At 36.9% G+C, this 21143-nt stretch overlaps 1 protein-coding gene across 1 annotated transcript in view; it reads left to right on the top strand.

The window, feature by feature from the left end:
- Positions 1 to 21143, top strand: part of KPNA5 (karyopherin subunit alpha 5) — a 45468-nt gene continuing 24325 nt past the window's right edge. Inside the window, exons 1-7 of the mRNA XM_008067827.2 lie at positions 1 to 178; positions 4906 to 5039; positions 7616 to 7717; positions 7836 to 7935; positions 12541 to 12635; positions 16690 to 16821; positions 19417 to 19505. Of these exons, the coding sequence (XP_008066018.1) occupies positions 175 to 178; positions 4906 to 5039; positions 7616 to 7717; positions 7836 to 7935; positions 12541 to 12635; positions 16690 to 16821; positions 19417 to 19505 (656 nt within the window). The 5' untranslated portion in view covers positions 1 to 174. The remainder of the gene's footprint in view (positions 179 to 4905; positions 5040 to 7615; positions 7718 to 7835; positions 7936 to 12540; positions 12636 to 16689; positions 16822 to 19416; positions 19506 to 21143) is intronic.

The following is a 21143-nucleotide window of genomic DNA, read 5'->3' on the forward strand; positions in this document are numbered from 1 at the left end:
GGGCGTCTGGGAGCCGAGCCTCGGGGCTCGGGAAGGGGCGCAGGCGGCCGCCATCTTGGATTGCGAACCCAGTGGCTACGCTTCACGCGAAGGGCGGAGGGGTGGCTCCTCGTTTACCGCCGCAGACGTCGCTGCAGGGCCTGGGCAGGCAGGGCCGCGGGGAGCGCCACGTTCATGGGTAAGTGGGCGTGACACAGGCCAGGCTGGGGAACCCCGGCCTCGCGAAGGGCTCAGGGCCTCGCGAAGGGCCGGCGTTTCTCCGGCTCCCTGCGGCCACGGTTGCCGCGGGGGCGTGGCGGCTGGGCCTTTCCTGGCGGCGCGGAGTAGCGTCGCGCGGATGGCGCTCTAGGGGCACTGGGGGCCTTGTCGCTCCGTCGCGCCGCCCTCAGTTTCCCGGTGGCTCTTCCCCGCGTTGCCCCTCGCCCTTGGACTCCACGGCTGCTTGCGTCTGGCGGGTGCAGACGTCCCGCGGAGCCCGAGAGCTGGCAGGTCTACCCGGGGGCCGTCCAGCCCTCGCGCAGGGGCCGCAGTGCTCTCCTGACGCGTCCCCCATCCCCGGTCCCGCACCGCTGGCCTGGAGGCAGTCAGCTCCTGTCCAGGGGGCACGCTTGAGGGCTCGAAGGCTGGGGGCGGCGAGGCGACACTCGAGAGAACGTGACGCTGGTCTTCGCTCCTGGGCTCCTAGACACATGCTGGAGACTGATGGCTTGGCTCTGCCACTGCCTCAGCGGGACCGGCGTTTTGTAGGAAGTTTGCTGGTGGGCGAGGAACAGCGCTGCCCAGGAGACCAAGGCTGCCCGTCCAGGATTCGGCCTCCTCAGCGCCCGAGGATCCAGTCGGACTCCCTAGATCCTGGACGGGAAACTTCAAACCAAGGCTGCCCGTCTAGGACTCAGCCTCCTTAGCGCCTGGGACTCCGGTCAGACTCCCCAGACCTAGACTGGAGGCTTAAGAAGTGCTGTTAGTGGATATTAAAAAAGAAAAACTCAGAGTTCAGATTCTATTAATTTGCCTAACTTCAACATGTTTTTTTAAAGAACTGGTTAAAAAAAAAAACTTATGAATGAAAAAATTTTTTTCTGTTTGCAACTTTAAGGTGTCTGAATTGCATTTCTTATATTTAGCTTTTTATGAGACCCCACCCAGCCTTAGTAGTACAGTCTTTAAATTTATATTCCAGGGAAGGAGACAGTCCTATTGGGTGAGGCACCGCTGGAGATAATTTTCCCTGGCCTTCTTGTCCTCTTCAAAGCAATTGCAGTGAGGATGCAGGTGTTAAGTAGGAAGCAGGAAGTCAGAAGTCAATACTAAAGGAACGCGTGAGATAGGAGTTGCTGGGGCTACACTTACGGTTAACCAATTTATATTGAACCGTGATAACGTGGTTGCACGAATTAGTGGTCTCAGAAGTAATGTCTGGGTGTGAGTGTGTGTGTGTGTTGGGGAGTGAGGTACAAGGTGATACAATCAGATGTGAGAAGAAAATACTTCTGTTTATTTACCTTTTCAAACTTTAATTTTTATAAGTTCCATTTTTTTGTGAATTTTATAATAGAGGAGTATATCTAGGATGTGTGCTCAAAAAAGTTTAGATGCAGGTGGGACTGGTGGGTACAGGCCCAGGCCAAAACTATTTGTACCGACAAAGCTATTGAAAATTTTAAAAATCTTAAAAAAAAAAAGTTTAGAAGCCAGTGGCCTAGAATATATAGGTGATAAATATTTTTAAGAGGTTTACTTCTATGAACATTTTATTTTACTAAGATATTTTTTATGTATTGAGCATAATTTAACAAATAACTAGTGTTGAAGCTCAGCTTGCTCTGTAATGAACTCTAATCTCTTATTTTTTCCCCTCCAAGAGCCTAAGCTATTAGTAATGAGACAGCTTTATATGTGTATAATGATTCGAGAATAACGCTAAACATTGTTATTAATAGTTATACTGAGCAATGTCTAATGATAACTATTTGTATACACACAGTATTTCTGAAATCTGTTAAACATTTTAAAAGAGGAATTTTAGTTTTAAATGCATTTTAACTTATAGAACATACAGGTGTTAACTTCAAAGGCTCAAAGTACCTTTTCAGTCGTTCTCAACTCCTCAGCCCATTCCATTCTACCTTTATCTCCATGTTTAAAACCAAAGTCACTGTACTCTTATTAGAATGGCTACAATTAATAACAACAACAGAAATCTTGACAATACCTAATGAAAGCAGGATACAGAGCAGCTAGGACTCTACATTGCTGATAGGAACACAGGCTGGTATAGTCACTTTGGAAAGCAGTTTGGCAGTTTTGTAAAGTGAAACATACACTTGTCATATTATTCATCAGTCCTACTCCTATTTACCAAGAGAGATGAGAATTTATGTTAACACATACACTTGCACATGATGAATGTTTGCAGCAATTTTATTCATAACCATGAAAAACTGGAAGCTACCCAAATGTTCTTTCACTGGAATATGGATAAGTTGATATATCCACACAGTGGAATACTGCTTAGCAATAAGTAGGGGCAAACTTTTGATAGATGCCAACAACATGGATGACTCTCAGATACTATGCTACATAGAAGAAGTCAGATTCAAAAGACTGTATACCTTATGATTTCATTTATGTGAAATTCAGGACAAGGCAGAACTATAGAGATGGGAGAACAAGTCAGTGGCTGCCAGCTGCTAAGGGTGGAGGTAGGGTCAGTAGGAGCAGCATGAGGGAGTTTTTGGGTGACAGAACTGTGATGGTTGTATATCTGTATATTTGTTAAATTCGTAGAACTGTATACTGAAAGTGATTTTTACTGATTGTAAATTAAAAAATAAAATAGCTAACGTCATTGTTCTTATCTCAGAAACAAGCCAGCATGCAAACAACTACTATTTTAACCCCTCATATGTATTCCCTATCTTGGGTTATTTTGTCACACAATGAAATGGCTCAGCTAAAAGCCATGGAGTTATCCTCCATGTCCTTTTCTCTCACCACATATCTGTTACATTCATTTGGCCTCTAATTCTTACTGAATCCATTTCAGAAATGTTTCTGGAATCCAACCTGCCTTCTGTATTTCTATGGTAGCTATTTATTTAGTTCAGGACTTCATCATCTCTCTTATCCCTCCTTGGAGTATTTGAAACAACCTTCTCCTTAATTCATTAATTCTTTTCCTTGGCATCAAGTCCAGATTTCTCAACTGGATTAAAGGAACCATTGTTTCCTCACTTAACTTGATAGCTTTGTTTCTGGTTTCTCCCATGCATCCTCTTGTTTAGTCATGAACAAGAGTTTCTCACTGTTCTTGGTTATGCTGGGATTCGTCAAAAACTTGTTTTTGCTTGTATTTCTTCTGCTTGAAATGCTTTGTTTCTTCCCATTTCCCTTTTCATTCTCTTCTCTGGTAAATTCCTATTCATCCTTGAGGATGAGAGAACAGTGAGGCTGTCAGAGCTGCCTGAGGCACATATTTTCTGTGCTTTCACAGGACTTAATGCATATGCCTCAGTGTGCTTTACTGCTTACAGTAATATTTGTCAGCTCATTAGTCGATCTTTTCTACATCAGGGATGGCAGAGATCTTTTGTGTTTCTTTGTAGGCTAATTGATTACTATATTTTCTCTGGATGTAAGTATGTCCTCTGAATTTACCAGAATAACATCACTAATTTTCTCTCATGTTACATTCAAGTTGAAACCCTGCTTTGGACTGACTTTTTTCTTGACGTGTAAATCCAGAATAGGTTATAATATCACTATTTTAATATTCATATAGGTAATATCAAAATAGCAACATACATCATTAAATGCTTATAATTCACTTTCTTTTTTATTTTTTTGAGTTAGAGTTTCACTCTGTCACCCAGGCTGGCATGCAGTGGCACGCTCGTGGCCACCCCAGCATTGACCTGCAGGGCTCGGCGATTCTTCCACCTTAGCCTTCCAAGTAGCTGGAGCTACAGGCATATGCTACGACTCCCGGCTAATTTTTTGATTTATTGTAGAGATGAGGTTGCCCAGGGTGGTCTCAAACCCGCAGGCTCAGGCAGTCCTCTCGCCTCAAACCCTCTGCTGGTCTCACCCCCTGCAGGCTCAGGCAATCCTCTTATCTCGGCCTCCCAAAGTGCTGGAATTACCTGCAGGCTTGAGCCACTGTGTCTGGCCATAATTCACTTTCTAAAAGTAAAACTAGTACATATATTTCAAAGATAAAAGATTATGTTTACATACAATATTTTATATATACTACAAATATCTGTATAAATGTTAATGTTTTAAGATGCATTTATAGTAAAATGTGAAAATATATATATATTTTAGTATTTCAAAAGAACTCATTAAACTGGAGTATTGAAAACTGGTATTGCAATCATAACTCAAGTCATGACCCTTGTGGCTTTTAGGTAAGTGAGATAAGCCAGACCTCAATAACTATTTGAGGTGTGCTTATTGAAGCCTACGCCATCTTTTATTAAAAATAATACTTCAATGCTGGTTATTTTTTTGATCTTGCTAGAAGCTGTAATTTAGAAGTTTTTAAAAACCTAAATAGCTCTTGATTATTTCCTGACTAACAGTGGTTATAAGATGCTTCAGAAAGGTTTAAGTGCTGTTAGCTTTAGGGGATAGGGAAGATTGTTGCATCTTAGAATCAGTAAAGTAGGGTAACGACTTTGCGTTTAGGTCAGAGTTGTTTGTTTAATATGTTATTTATAAAATATTGTGTCATTTTGCTCTAATCTATAGGGGCGTGAGAGAATGTATTCTTCCTATATAATTTTCAGAATGGGCTTTGTTGGTCTGTTTAGTCAGTTAACCTGAATTTAGTTCCCTTAGAGTAAGTGACTTATGTTGTTTTGAGAGTTATCAGTGTCTGTTTATTTCTCTCTTTCTGTTAAGATGCCATGGCTAGTCCAGGGAAGGATAACTATAGAATGAAAAGTTATAAGAATAAAGCCCTAAATCCTCAAGAGATGCGCAGACGAAGAGAAGAAGAAGGAATACAGCTTAGGAAACAAAAAAGAGAAGAACAGGTAGGTGTTTTTAGATATTTAATTTTTTAACAAAAAAATTATGTAGAGGTCTTAGAAGTTTAGTTATTATGGCTAATTATTAGGTAATTATAAATGGAAGCGTTTTAGGAAATTGAATATAGCCAAGTCTATTACAATTTGTGAAACTCTAGGCGTAATCATTACACATTCGTGAGTCAGAATTCTGTGCTGTTTTTAGTCACTGGGAGAATGTCTTTTCTGTTTTATTGATAAGCCTTTTATATTGAACATATTTTACCCCACTGCTAAGAAATTTTTACTCCTGCATCTATTTAGATCATTGCCATTTGTCATTGTAAAATCTGCCCCTAAAAATTCCATTTATTTATTTGCTGCTATGTGGTTTTTATAGTTCTTGCCTCTCAGTTAATTATAATCATCGTCCCATGCTACTCATGTTCATGCTGTACCTCCTATAAAAGAAAATACTGTTTTATTATTTGTATTTTTTATTGTACTGTTTTTTTTTTATTGTCTCATCAGTTAGATCTCTTAGCCTTCTCTGTTTATACTTTGCATCTGGGACATAAAGAACAGGAAATTATTTAAGAGAGTGTATTTCAATAATTTTTATTCCAGGATATACTTAATTTTAACAATATTTATAAATGCGAGGGTGTGATTCCCACATAAATGAATTAAAAGAAATGTGTGAAAAGGACCAGCAATGAAGAAAGTAGAAAAAGCCCTTTTTAGAAATAGGATGATTTTTTTTCTCCCACAGTCCTTGATATGATAGAGTAAGTACTGAAAGAAAATCTTGTTGAATGAACGATTAGAGAAGTGTGTACGGATTAAAGAAGAGCAATATTTATTTAGCTGTCAAAAATAATTTAACCAGACTTTTTCCTCACATTTTGGTTTAGAAAATGTTTAATCTCCCTTGGTATCCACAGGGCAACTGGTTCTAGGACCCCCAGTTTGCTGATGCTCAAGTCCCTTAGAATCTGTAAAGTAGGGTAATGACTTTGCGTTTAGATAAGTATTATTTGTTTAATATGTTATTTATAAAATATTGTGTCATTTTGCTCTAATCTATAGGGGCGTGAGAGAATATATTCTTCCTATATAATTTTCAGAATGGACTCTGTTGGTCTGTTTAGTCAGTTAACCTGAATTTAGTTTCCTTAGAGTAAGTGACTTATGTTGTTTTGAGAGTTATCAGTGTCTGTTTATTTCTCTCTTTCTGTTAAGATGCCATGGCTAGTCCAGGGAAGGATAACTGTAACATAAAATGGCGTAGTACTTGCAGACACCTGCATACATCCTCCTATATACTTGAAACAATCTCTAGGTTACTTATAGTGCCCAATACAATGTAAGTGCTATGTGGTTGAGTTGTTATACTGTATTGTTTTATGATTTGTATTATTTTTATTGTTGTATTGATTTATTGTTGTTGTTTAAGAGGTGGGGTCTCACCATGTTGCCCAGGCTGTCCTCCAACTCCTGGGCTTAGGCAGTCCTCTCAACTCAGTAACTGGACGTACAGGCATGTGCTACCATCTCTAGTTTTTTATTTTTTTATTTTTTACTTTTTTGTGAAAAAGCAGGATTTATTAAGAGGACAGAAAAACTCCCACAGTGGGAGGGGACCCAAATGGGTTGCCCTTATTTTATATTATTTTATTTTTCAATATTTTGGGTCTGAGATTGGCTGAATCTGGGATGCAGAGTCTGCAGATCTAGAGGGCTGACTGTATTTATAAATCTCCCTTGCTGACTTCACCATGTTTTTTCCTCTTTTTCCTTCATTTTTATCCACTCCTGAATTAATAAATACAAGGCTATCTTTCATGATAATTGTTTTTATTCTTTTTATGTTGAGTTCATTAACTCTGTTAACGTATGTTATCTTTGCTGTGTAACATATATATATTTTTTTTGTTTGTTTGTTTTTAAGTCGGAGTCTCACTGTCATCCAGGCTGGGGTGCAGTGGCATGCTCATGGCTATCACAGCCTTGACCTGCTGGGCTCAGGTGATCCTTTCGCCTCAGCCTTCCAAGTAGCTCAAACTACACGCATGCGCCACCACGCCCAGCTAAACTTTTTGATTTATTGTAGAGATGAAGTCTCACCAAGTTGCCCAGGCTGGTCTCGAACCCATGGGCTCAGGCAGTCCTCTCACCTCAGCCTCCCAGAGTGCTAGGATTACAGGCTTGAGCCACAGTGCCCACTTATTTGTTCTCTAATTAAGATTTTTTTGGAAAAATTCTTAGGCAGCTTATAATCTAGTGTGGGATATATTCTTTTTTGAGTGCTGTAAAATGTAAATGTGTAAACTACATATTTTTACCATATGGCTATTGGTAAAAGATCTGAAGTTGAAATGACCCAAAATAGTCTGTGCAGGGCAGAAACCAACTTAGCTCGGAAAGTTTGACTTCTCCTAATTACTTTAGGATTCTTGGTATAATGATTGAGAAATTCTGTACTCAGAATTTTAAATTATAAAATTATTTGTTTTGCCCATTCAAATGAAAAAATTAGATATCTTTGACAGTTGAATGCTTTGTGCAATGCTCAGCGTATAAACTTATTTCTCTTATTGCAGTTGTTCAAACGCAGAAATGTCTCTTTGCCCAGAAATGATGAATCTATGCTGGAAAGTCCTATACAGGATCCAGATGTCAGTTCTACTGTACCCATTCCAGAGGTATATCTTACAAAAATGTATTTTGTACCTCTATAATATTTCAGCGATAGTATGTACAGCAAATATTATTCATGCAAAATATTTAAAAGTTAATTATGTTTTCTTTTGTGTATTTTAGGAAGAAGTTATTACCACAGACATGGTTCAGATGATTTTTTCTAATAATGCTGATCAACAGCTAACAGCAACACAGAAATTTAGAAAGCTGCTTTCTAAAGGCAAGAATTATTTTCTTGTATATACTTATTTATATTATAGGATTTTGTGGTAGAGCTTTATTTTATTAGGTTTTTTAAAATTTTAAAACACCTTTGTTTGCCAGAATAGTGGGTCCTGTTTTCTCTTTATATTTTAAAATAACATACATTTTTGAACATTATATTATCAAAGGAACACATATTAATTATAGAAAAATTGCAGAATATAAAAGAATTTAAAAAAGTAAATATAAAAGTTATTAATTTTGCTGCCAAGAAATAATGTTAGAGATACATATTTTAAAATTTTTTGAAATATTTTTCAGACGTGATTTTTCTAAATGATGACATAACATTATGTAGTATGAATATAAAATAATAATCAGGACTTTAATTTTTTTCCCAGTTTTTGATTATGATAATGCTGTAGAAGTGGTTGTACAGTCTGAAACTTAATATATATTCATAAAAGTGAAATCATGAGTTGAAGGGAATAAACTATATTAATTTACACTTCCATCTTTAGTTGTACAAGTATTCATTTCACTGTATTTTTTTACCAACCACTCACAATTACCTTTAAGAAAGGAATAAATACTTACGTGATAGTAACTTCTTGTATGGTCTTTTTTAGTAATTAGATTGAATATTTTTTCTTATTTATTGGCTCTTAAATAAGTAACACATAATTTCTTATTTATGTTATTTGTCCAGTTTTATATTGAGTTTATAAGAATTCATTATTAAAGATTTAAATTTTAGTCTGTCTTGTGTTTCATATATGGGATTTATATAATAGTAATTCTACTTTTATGAGATTATATACATGAACTGATTAGATTTTGAAAATGCTGTTGGCTCAGCTGCCTTATCTTCCTAAGAGAGACAGAATTTAGTGACACATGATGAAAGAAATCTTGTGAGACGGTCAGCATAGATTACAAGACTTTCACCTTTGCTTTCTTTTTGCAGTACATGTTCATAATTACATTTGACTTGTTTTCTCATTCCTCGGATGCCACACTAGAGTAGCTTAGCAATGTTAAGAAGTCCTCATATGATCAAGAATGGCTTCTGTCTTCAACATTTTTGTTTTTGTTGGGATTATTTTCTGGCTCAGAGTAATATTTTAAAAATTGTTTTCTACATTATCATACTCTTTCAAGATTTCTTTTTGACATGCATGTTATAATTGGTTAACAGAATTTGTTTAGGTGTAATTGTTTAAGAGTTTCAGAGTTTGCTACCAGTATTTCTATACTACAACTTCCCCATTATTGGATTATTTATTTTGATTAATCTTTTATTAAAGAGGAACACTTCTTGAAGGTTTTCTCCCACTGCTTCCCTTCTCCCCGCCCTATGAAAGTTGCATTGGTACAATTCCTTTTAAACCTTAACATGTTTAAATTATGTATTTCTGATGTCTTTGAACAAGTTGACTGAGTTTGGAGTTCTTTGGTGAGAAAATTTTATCCTCATATGCTGGAATTGAAAGTTATTCTGTTTCTCTTAGACCATACTGTCTTTTTCATAGAGATAATAGTTTTCTCTGTTTCTTCTTTATGATGGAATTATGCTTATCCTGGCTGAACATACAACAGGAGTTGTGAATCATTTATTTTATTGAATGATGTGAGTTCCTGCCAAATCTTACTAGGCCTAGAAAATATTATATTTACTATATATTTACTTGATCTATCTATGTAGGAAACATAGAAAAGCAACTAGAACTGGAAGCAGAACTCACGGGATACTTTGCCTCTTTTGCAAGCATTTCGTTATTATAATTAGTGTTTTTGTTGTTGACACTAGGGAGGTATAAATATGCCCCTAGCTACTCCATAGCCGCCTTAGCTCCAGCCTTTACTCCTCTAATTTAAGTCTATGTTGGTGATCTTTTGCTAGATCTTCTATGTATTTCTCTACTATGGTCACTCTTGTGGATGTAACTAACAAGTCATCCTTTAATTCATTCCCAGTTTTGTAGACATTTCTCCATGGCTTTTTTTGTTTTGCATGACTCTTGGCTTAGTTTTCAGTACTGAAACAGATATTCCCCCATTTTAATTATAGCCACAATGACTAAAAGCCATTGTCAGAATGACTAAAAATCTTCTCTAAAATAGTTCATCACCTCTATAAGATTACATAGACCATTATTATTCTGCCAATATAATACTAATAATGGTTTGTGATACACGTTAGATTGCTGATGATCCAAGTGCACTTTAATTGCTTTCTTTTAGATGAAGGCAATCAGTGTGGGCTGTTAATTCTCCAGAAAGAGACTATATTTGGATTCTTACATCTGTGCATATATCATACTATACATATTTGCTTGCTTATATAGCTATAGATGACAATCTGATTGCCCACTTCTCCCTACACGCTAACCACAGAAGCCTATTTTTTTTTCTTTCTCTCACTCTCATCTCTTCTCAAGGAGAGCAAGAAAAAATTTCTGTCCCTTAAAAAAAAAAGGATAATAAATTTAGATTTTTTTTGGAAATACAAAACAAGAAAGTGTAGTTGGTAACTGCAGCCCTATAATTTTGTTTAGATTTTTTTTTAATGTGAAGGAGAAAGGAGTAAGAACCTATGTTGTTTTATCCTGTTGATGTTTTATCACCATAATAGTGTAAGCTAGGGTCTGGAGTTTTGAAGAATCTGGACTTTTCATTTAGAATACCCAAACAAAACTTTATGAGATACCTTTATTAACTTTATAGAAAACTCATAGTTTTTTCAAGTTAGAAGAATGGCAAATTTGTGGGAAAATGAAGAAAGAGACCTATCCCTGAATAAATCTTTCTTAACAATTGAGAAGATGGTTTTTAGGATTTGAACTGAATTACAAATTAAAAAAGAGGTTTTAGCCGGGCTTGATGGCTAAATCCCGCGCCTTTGGGAGGCTGAGGTGAGTGGATTGCCTGAGCCCATGGGTTCGAGACCCGTCTGGGCAACTTGGCAAGACCTCATCTCTACAATAAGTCAAAAAATTAGCCGGGCGTGATAGCGCACACCTGTAGTTCCAGCTATTTGGAAGACTGAGGCGGAAGGATCGCCGGAGCCCAGCAGGTCGAGGCTGTGGTGGCCGGGAGCGGCCACTGCACTCCAGTCTGGGCGACAGAGTGAGACTCCAACTCCAACTCCAAAAAAAAAAAATTCTTCAAAAAGAAGAATTTGTACAGAAGTTTTAGGGCTACTATTTTTTATTCTCCTGTTTACTAAACACATGGTAACATTTACATATGAGTTATTTATGATCAGTTACGCAGTCAGATACAGGAATTGAGAAGAAAAGAGTTAAAAGTAGAAATGAGAATTTCTCCCTTGTCTGCCTATGAGATTAGATAACTCTGTAATAGACAAATCTGGGTGGTGAATGCAGGACAGGGGAAGCATGGTGACATAATGAGTTTGGTTTGGGTTATGCTACATTTTAAAAGAAGGTGTGAAGGCAAAAATGTATCTGATAGGCACTTAGAAATATGGTCTGAAATCTAGGAGAGGAGAATTCAGTTAAGGTGATTAGATTTGTGAATTATCACAAATGGTAATGTTAAGTTATACTTGAATTAACAAGATAGGTACATTTTCTAAGAAAACAATAAACAGTGGGAATAAGACTGCAGAGGACCATCAACAGAAGTTATTGAAGAACTACAAAGGGTACTTTTTGCTGAAGCTAAGTTAGAAGAAAGATTCTTTGAAAGAGCTGTGTTTTTGTTTTTTTTTTTGAGTTGGAGTCTGTGTTGTCTAGGCTGTAGTACAGTAGTGTGATCATGGCTCACCACAGCCTTGACCTCCTTGACTTATGTGGTCCTTCTGCCTCAGCCTCCCAAGTAGCTGGGACTGATTATAGGTGCGTGCCACCACTCCCAACTAATTTAAAATTTTTAAAAATTATTTTTTAAAAATTGAGATGGAGTTTCACTATGTTGCCCAGGCTGGTCTCAAACTCCTGGGTTCAAGTGATCCACCTGTCTCAGCCTTCCAAAATGCTGAGATTATAGGTGTGAACCACTATGCCTGGCCAAAAGTTTTTGTACTTAAAGATGATTTGTACCTGAATTCTTTTTGTTTGAATTTTGCATATATTTCCTAGAGATTTTATGGTTCTCAAAGGCCCTCTGGATTTCATGAAAATTTATCAAGAATTATAGATATAGACCAGTAGCATTTCTGTAAATAATAAATAATTCCCCAACAAAATAGATTCTCATGTAGTAGAGAGATATTAGGCAGGTTGTGGTTGATAGTGATGGAGCTGTCCTTAGAAATCGAAGGTAGTACTGTAAAGAATTAGTGGAAACTTATTCTTCAGTTGGTGTTCTGAGTTTTGAACTGAAACCTACTTAGTATTGTAACTTATAAAATTTAAGTATTTACATAGGAAATATTTTCAAAATTTATTACAGTTAATGAAAAAGTACAGTTTGCTCTGCAAAAAAATGTGTAATTATGAGAACATTTGTCTTCAGCTACATTCAGCTAAAGGTTTTAAACTTGGATCAGTGGAACCTAGGAAAGAGTTATTTTGTGTACTGTATTAATTGACCCAGGGATCAGATCATTGTTTTTTGTGTCTGTGTAATAACTTAATTCTTTTTTAATTTTTAGAACCTAATCCACCGATAGATCAAGTTATACAGAAACCAGGAGTTGTACAGAGATTTGTGAAATTTCTTGAAAGAAACGAAAATTGTACTTTACAAGTGAGTCTAAAGTTTTCTTTTTAAATTTTTTTCTAGAAATGACATATGGCTAAAGTTTGTAATGAAAGCAACTTCTGCAACATTGACTATATTGTAAACATTCAGTAAATACTTCGTAATGAAAGGAAAAGGTAGTGCCACCTTTCTTGCCTTGGGCATAGTGCAGTGCTAGTTTTTCCTAGGAATTATTATTTTATTAAGCAATTTTGGAAAAAGTATGTAAAATCATTACTAATTATAATAAAAAAGGTATAGTTATCAATCTTTAATAACTTTGTTTTAGAAAACCTCAAACTAAAATGTTAGCTTACTAGTTAAATTTTTTTTTTTTTTTTTTGAGTTGGAGTCTCACTCTGTCGCCCAGACTGGAGTGCAGTGGCCTCTCTCGGCCACCGCAGCCTCGACCTGCTGGGCTCCGGCGATCCTTTCGCCTCAGCCTTCCTAGTAGCCGGAATTACAGGCGCTCTCTACCACGCCCGGCTAATTTTTTGATTTATTGTAGAGATGAGGTCTTGCTGCCCAGGCGGGTCTTGAACCCGCGGGCTCAGGCAATCCACTCACCTAAGCCTCCCACAGGTGCGGGATTACAGGCTGAGCCACCGAGCCCGGCAGTAGTTAAATTTATTTTGGTATTTAACTAACCAGGTTGTAACTATTACCTCTTAAAACATTTTTAGTTGATTGATTAATTCTTTTTTCAAAAGTGTTACTAAAAATTTGACCAAAGTTAGGTTTGTCATAAAGAGGATGGCTTCTCAACCATATCGTTACAGTTTTTAGATGTCCTCCAAATAATTTGCCACTGATGGTAAATTACTAACGTATTCAAATATTTTAATGTTTAAAAAATTACTTTCCTTTACTTTCTTTCTTTTTTTGAGTTGGAGTCTCTCACTCTGTTGCTCAGGCTGGAGTGCAGTGGCATGCTCACAGCCACTGCATTCTCAACCTTCTGGGTTCAGGTGATCCTTCTGCTTCAGCCTTCCAAGTAGCTGGAACTACAGGCATGCAGCACCATGCCCGGCTAATTTTGATTTATTGTAGAGACAAGGTCTTACCATGTTGCCCAGGCTGGTCTCTAACCCTTGAGCTCAGGTAATCCTCTTGCCTCCACTTCCCAAAGTGCTGGGATTACAGGTGTGAGCCACCATACCCAGCTCCTTTACGTTGATTGCTGCATAAAGAACAAGGTTGCTGGGCATGGTGGCTCTCACATCTGTAAGCACTTTGGGAGGCCAAGGCATGAGTATTGTTTGAGCCCAGGAGTTCAAGACCAGCCTGGGCAACATAGTGAGACTCTGTTTCTACAAAAAGAAAAAAAAGAGTAGAGAGTGGAATTTTATGCATTTATCAGGAATTGCATGAGACCTATACCTCACTTGCCAATGCAATTGTCTGTAATGGAGGACTGTTACTTGAATAACAGTTGTTGAATTTACAACCCAGGGTAGTAGTACACTTACTTATCTGAAATATTTGAGAGAGGTCCTCATATTTTAGGTATATGCATGGGAATGTGTTGCATGTGTGAATGTGAAAAATTATTGAGACTGTTTATAATAAGGGTCACTGAGGAAAAGACTACTTTATTCATGTTACAGTTTTATTGTCAATTATTTTGAACCAGAGATCTTGAGAACTAGTTCCTTTGCATTATGTAAGACCCAGTCCTGACTGAAACCCAGGCCTCTTGTTATCTAGTTTTTTTGACTTGTTAAATTTTAACTGAATGAAACAAGAAATGTGTGAATATGAAATAAGCATATTGAGTGCTAGTTTGAACTAAACATGTAAGTAGTTCCAAAATTAAGACATTGTCCCTATTTATAGAAGTTCTTTACTTTATTGAGAAAGGCAGACATAAAGCAGATCTATGACAACTAGTATGCTTAGTGTATAGTAACTTAATCTGTTTGGGGTAAAGTTACATTACAAAGATAGTGTTGCAGGACTAGGTTTGAGGATGAAGGAGAGATTGACCAATTGAAAAGAGGAAAATTAATATTAGGTTGGGAGGATAGCATGTGTAGAGAGCACAGTATTTTAAAGAATATTGGATACTAGAGCATTTATTAATCACTATAATTAAAACCTAAAGAAATTCAACACTGTAGTCTTGGGCAGTTACATGCTGTGTGCCATGTAACTCAAGTCCATAAGAAATATGTTAATTCAGATGATCAGTCTGAGTACTAGAGAGACCTCAAACCAGGAAGCCACAGGCTGGAGTGGCCTACAAACAAGTCTTTTTTGATTTGCATCTGTTTTCTGTTTTTTTTTTTTTTTTTTTTTTTTGAGTTGGAGTCTCACTCTATCGCCCAGACTGGATTGCAGTGGCCGCTCTCGGCCACTGCAGCCTCGACCTGCTGGGCTCCGGCGATCCTTCCGCCTCAGCCTTCCAAGTAGCTGGAACTACAGGCGCGCGCTACCACGCCCGGCTGATTTTTTTGATTTATTGTAGAGGTGAGGTCTCACCAAGTTGCCCAGGCAAATCTCGAACCCGTGGGCTCAGGCAATTCACTCACCTCGGCCTCCCAAGGCGCGGGATTACAGGCTGAGCCACCGAGCCCAGACATGCATCTGTTTTCAAACATGAACTAGATATTGGACTTAAAAAACCGAGAAATTTCAAGTGAATATCCAGATTTTTGGCTTCTTTTGACAAATCAGAAGAGTTAGCATTGAGACCAGATAGCTAAGATGAAATGGAGTAGAATAGGAACTCTGTCTCTATTTTTTATTAGTAAGTTTTTCTGTTTTTAAATTGTTGGCATACACTCTGGTTTTTCACAGTTACCATTTGCTCATATCACTTGTTTCATGTTGTCTGCTGGTAGGTATGTGAATTTACTAGTCTTCATTAAGGCTTTCTCGGGATAACAGGGACAATTTAGTAGAGTATCCTTTTAGTTGTCCTTTAGTTTATTTCATCATACAGTTTGTTAGGACTGTGGTCTCATTTTTTAATATAATTTCTTCCTTAAAATTTTTTGTTGCTTATAATGACTTCTGTGTTCATGTGAAAGGTTATCTGTTTATATGAGATGTTTTGTAAGCTGTAGTCACTGCTTAGTTTGCTCATGGATTTGTAGGTTGCTTTCAGTAATTCACTAGTTCATTGTTTTGGAGCTATGGTTGAATTTTCTCAGTTACTTCTGTTATATATCTATAATGTGTAAAGTGTATTTTAATTTTAATTAATTAAAATTTAATTAATATAAGTAACTTCTCAGAGGCTCTGCTGCTTAAAGAATACGAGAAGTTACAGGCTTGAGTCTGCTAATAATGAGCACTTGATGTTTAATAAATACCTACATCTCCCAGCTTCTGATTTTCTTATGTCTTAAATGAGGAGGTTGGGGTTACGTGATCCCTAAGGAAACAAGTACCTTTTATGATTCTAACTTTACTATTAATAAATATGCTATTGCTCCATATAGTGTTTTTTAAAAATTTATTTTTAAAGTGCTTGCTTAGGACACTTGGCTCTCTAATAATAAACATTAAGAGTTTTATGATTTACAAATTTAAATATGTCTGTGTATTGTTGATTTTATGTATGTTCATCATATTCTTTCTCAGTTTTGTCTATGTGAATTCAAGAGTACTTTTTCCCTAAGGATTTAAATGTCTATGAAGCATGATTTCACAATGAATCTTGCTTGGTTTTTTTTATTTGTGAGTTGGTGTCTCACAGCTTTGACCTGCTGTACTCAGGTGATTCTTTTGCCTCAGCTTTCCAAGTAGCTGGAACCACAGGCACGAGCCACCACTCCCGGCTAATTTTTTGATTTATTGTAGAGACAAGGTCTTGTCATGTTGTGCAGGCTGGTCTAGAACTCCTGAGCTCAGGAAATCCTCTCATCTCCGCCTTCCAAAGTGCTGGGATTACAGGCGTGAGCCACTGCATCGGGCTTACAATCAATCTTATTAATCATAACTTAGTCTTTCTTTCAGATTTCTTCAGCTGCGTCTTTGTTGCCTCTCTTCTTCCCTTTTCCTTTGTGATATGTCTTTGATGCTTTCATTTGCTTTACTTTTTCTTCCCCCTTAGTTTGAAGCTGCCTGGGCATTAACTAATATAGCATCTGGAACTTTTCTGCATACCAAGGTCGTAATTGAAACTGGGGCCGTTCCAATTTTTATCAAACTTCTTAATTCTGAACATGAAGATGTTCAGGAACAGGTAAGTTTCTAGGTTGTATTGTTATATATACTAGAATTTAATTTTCTTTTGAAAATACCATATGTGATTACGATTTATAGATCAAGTTTTGTGCCTAATTGTCTGTATATATCAGTGGTAAAATATAGTAGTTTTTTGCGGGGAGTGTTAAATTAGAGAAAGGTTGAACTGTTCATTTGTGATATTGAGTTCTGTATGAGTGTGATCTCAGCTATAATAGGAACTACTATTCCTATTTGTAAAAAAGCATTGTGGAATTTAGAAACATTAGTAACTTACTTAAAGCCATAGTGAATGACCGAACCAGGTTTAAAACATGGACTCATTTGACTCCTTGTTCTCTGCATGTATGTGGATTATTTTGTTGTTTCTTTTTAAAATAATCATATTATTTAGATTAGAAACATTTTTTAATAAAGTTCGTGAATAGATGTTCAAAGTTTTAAGAGGGAAAGTTTATTCACATGTAATTGCACCATCTACATAAAATCAAGTAATTTAGCATTTCTGTTTTGCTTCATTTTTATGTACATTAATCTATTGCTCTCTCTACCATCCCATTCACTGCTTTGTTTTATATCATTTTTTTCTTAGTTAACACTAATATTGGGAGCTATTTCTTAAGGCATTATTCTGCCAAGAAAATTTTTACTGATTATTAAATATCCACTCAGATATGTACCATAATCTGTTATTTGTTTCTCAGTTGTTGTACATTCTGGTTATTTCTTATTAATATTGTTAATAACATTGTGATGAACGTCATTATATGTCATCAGTCTTTATATGCCTGCTGATTATTTTATTAGGGAAAATGACTTATTCTGTCAAAAGATAAAAATTTTAAAGCTCTTACTATGTATTTCAAAGTTGGCCTCCAAAAAAGTTATATCAATTAATATCTCCACCAATAGAGTATTATACTTCACAGAATGGAAAATGTATTTACTTTAAAGGTTTTTCTTAAAACAAACAAACAAACTTAGGTCTAGAGTAGATGTTAAAAGTGTTAATTCAGGCCGGGCTCAGTGGCTCAGCCTGTAATTCCGCGCCTTTGGGAGGCTGAGGTGAGTGGATTGCCTGAGCCTGCAGGTTCGAGACCCGCCTGGGCAACTTGGTGAGACCTCATCTCTACAATAAATCAAAATGAGGCAGGCATGGTAGTGCACGCCTGTAGTTCTAGCTACTTGGATGGCTGAGGTGGAAGGATCGCCGGAGCCCAGCAGGTCCAGGCTGCGGTGGCCAGGAGCGGCCACTGCACTCCAGTCTGGGTGACAGAGTGAGAGTCCCACTCAAAAAAACAAAAAATGTTAATTCAAATTTTAAACATTAAAGTAAAACTTTCCCAGTTGAAAAATAGCATGTTTGCTTTTGTGTTTACATGAAAAATTTGGTTGTTTTTTTAGTTGAAGTCTCACTCTGTCACCCAGGCTGGAGTGCTGTGGTATGTTCATGGCCACCACAGCCTTGACCTCCTGGGCTCAGGTGATCCTTCCACCTCAGCCTTCTAAGTGACTGGAATCTCAGGCATACCCTATCACTCCTGGCTAATTTTTTGACATATTGTAGCGATGAGGTCTCGCCAGGTTGTCCAGGCTGTTATCAAACCCCTGGACTCAGGCAGTCCTCTTGTCTCAGCCTCCCAAAGTGCTGGGATTACAGGTGTGAACCACCACATATGGCTCTTACATGAAAAAATCTGAAATGAGAATACAGTAAAATAATTTGCATTTGTGTAATTCCTCATCTAGTTGAAATTTAGCAAGTGAATAATATGATATTTTACTGCCACTTATTTTAAAAATTATAATGAACCCCAGCTAATCTCATACTTATTTTCAGGGATCAGTCCAAGCTAATTTTGTATTAGTGATGACCTCACTTTTCTGTGCTTTATCTCTTTCCCTTCTTATCTTACAAGTCAGTCCCTTCCTAGTGAGTAGATTCCTTGGTATTGGAGCAAACCTCTGTATCAATACAGTCATGCATCGTTTAGTGATGGGGATGCATTTTGTGAAGCACATAGTTTTTGTCATTTTGCAAATGCCATAGGGTACGCTTGCACAGATTTAGATGGCTTATAGTATAACTTATGACTCCAGGCTACAACCTCCTTAGCATGTTACTGTGCTGAATTTTGTAGGCAGTTGTAATGCAGTGGTAAGTATTTGTGTATCTAAACATCTAGACTAGAAAGGTACAGCAAATATATGGTATTATGAATTTATGGGACCACCATCATGTAAGAAGTCTCTCACTGGCCAAAATATTATCATGCAGCACATGCCTGTAATTGGAAAATTTCCTAATTAGATGTCTCTCCATGTGGATTTAGAGTAGACAGACTATATATACTCTTTGTTTAAGACATAGATCTTTCACTAGTATGCAAGGAAAACTTTTAAGATGTCCTTTCAATTTGATTAAAAATATTAAGTTGCATTTTAAAAGTTTTTGTTTCTTACTGCTCTACTTTTTTTTTTAACATGTTGAAAACTGTTGCTTTGTTCCTTCTGTATTAAAATCTCATTCTTAAGTGAACATCTTATTTAAGATACTGTCTTAAGAGAATTTTTTTTTGCTTATTTTTATAAGGCTGTTTGGGCACTTGGTAATATTGCCGGTGACAATGCAGAATGCAGAGATTTTGTTTTGAATTGTGAAATACTTCCACCTCTTTTAGAGTAAGTACTTTAATATCATAGTTAAGTATATATCACAAACTATATATTCTGCATATTTCAACATACATAATTAAGTTCTTCAGTGATGCTTTCAGATTTGGCTCATGGCTAGCCATGCCTGCAGTAGCTTGAAAGTAGGTAAAATTGAGAGAAAATTTAAAATTGTATCCTATATCTTTTATGTTCTCTGAAACCATACTTAACAGTTTTTATTGCTTACTTGATGCTTATTGAACTAAAATAATTAGTTTACAAAATGAGGATATATAGTAGTTTATAATACAGTAATTTTTCTTTATAAGTTGGGGTCTCACTCTGTCTCTCAGGCTGGAGTGCAGTGGCACGATCAGGGCTCGCTGCAGCCTTGTACTTCTGAGTTGAGACTATCTTCCCACTTCAGCCTCCCTAGTAGCTAGGACTGTAGGTGCACACCACCATGCCCAGTTAATTTTTTTTATTTTATTGTGGGAATGAGGTCTTGCTATGTTGCCCAGGCTGGTCTCAAACCCAGGGCTCAAGTGATCCTCCTCAAAGTACTGGGATTACAGGTGTGAGCCACTGAATCCGGCCATAATACAATAAAATTTAAGTGTTGCTATAGCAGGGAATCTAGCACTTGAACAGATGGTGTATTTAGGATGTCAGTAGGTTTTTATCTTTTATTTTAAAATATATTCAGAGGACAATGATTTTAAAAGGTTTTTCTTTTAGGATTAGTATTTTACTTAAAGTGACTTATCTAATGGATTTTTCAACTACTTTACACAATTTTAAATATAATATTTAAATTATATTTAATTTACAGATTAAATATAAATATAATAAAGGCCCTTTCTAGAAATGACATAAAATTATTTGAAAGACAGTTTTGTTTATATATGTTATTTATCATTCACTGAGAGGATCTTTATTTAAGCTAAATGCCAATGGCAAGTAGTGGGGAAAAAAAAGAAACTGATCGAGAAGATGGTTAGAAGGAAAAATTTTACTCTTATCATTTCTAAGCCATTCTCCATCCTCTTCAGCTATGAAACGGAATAGGCACAATACAGTTCTGGACACTAATTTGCAAAAGACATTTTATTCCTTTAGAGAAAGTAACTTTTTGAGGGCAAAAATGATTCATTGGCATGAATTTATTTAACCAATATTTGTTGAGTGTGTTCTGAGCCACTTGCTACAATTTTATTTACTATGGGCTTATTCAAAGTTAATGTCCCTTAGAATTTGAGAATGTATCTAAAGTATAAAAGACAATTCTTAAAGTTCATTTTCATTTTGAAGTCTATACTATTAAAAGCATCTCTTAAAGTTGCAATTTAAGAGTTTTCTGACCTGATTTGTAGGATTTGTAGATTAAACACTTTTTTTTTTTTTTTGAGTTGGAGTCTTACTCTGTCGCCCAGACTGGAGTGCAGTGGCCGCTTCCGGCCACCGCAGCCTCGACCTGCTGGGCTCCGGCGATCCTTCCGGCTCAGCCTTCCGAGTAGCCGGAATTACAGGCATGCGCTACCACGCCCGGCTGATTTTTTGATTTATTGTAGAGATGAGGTCTCGCTGCCCAGGTGGGTCTTGAACCCGCGGGCTCAGGCAATCCACTCACCTTTTTTGTCTCTAGGTCATTTTATTATTTGTTAC

The sequence above is a fragment of the Carlito syrichta genome, unplaced genomic scaffold, assembly GCF_000164805.1.
Source record: "Carlito syrichta isolate Samal-C Ts95f unplaced genomic scaffold, Tarsius_syrichta-2.0.1 Scaffold309783, whole genome shotgun sequence".
Lineage (NCBI taxonomy): Eukaryota > Metazoa > Chordata > Mammalia > Primates > Tarsiidae > Carlito > Carlito syrichta.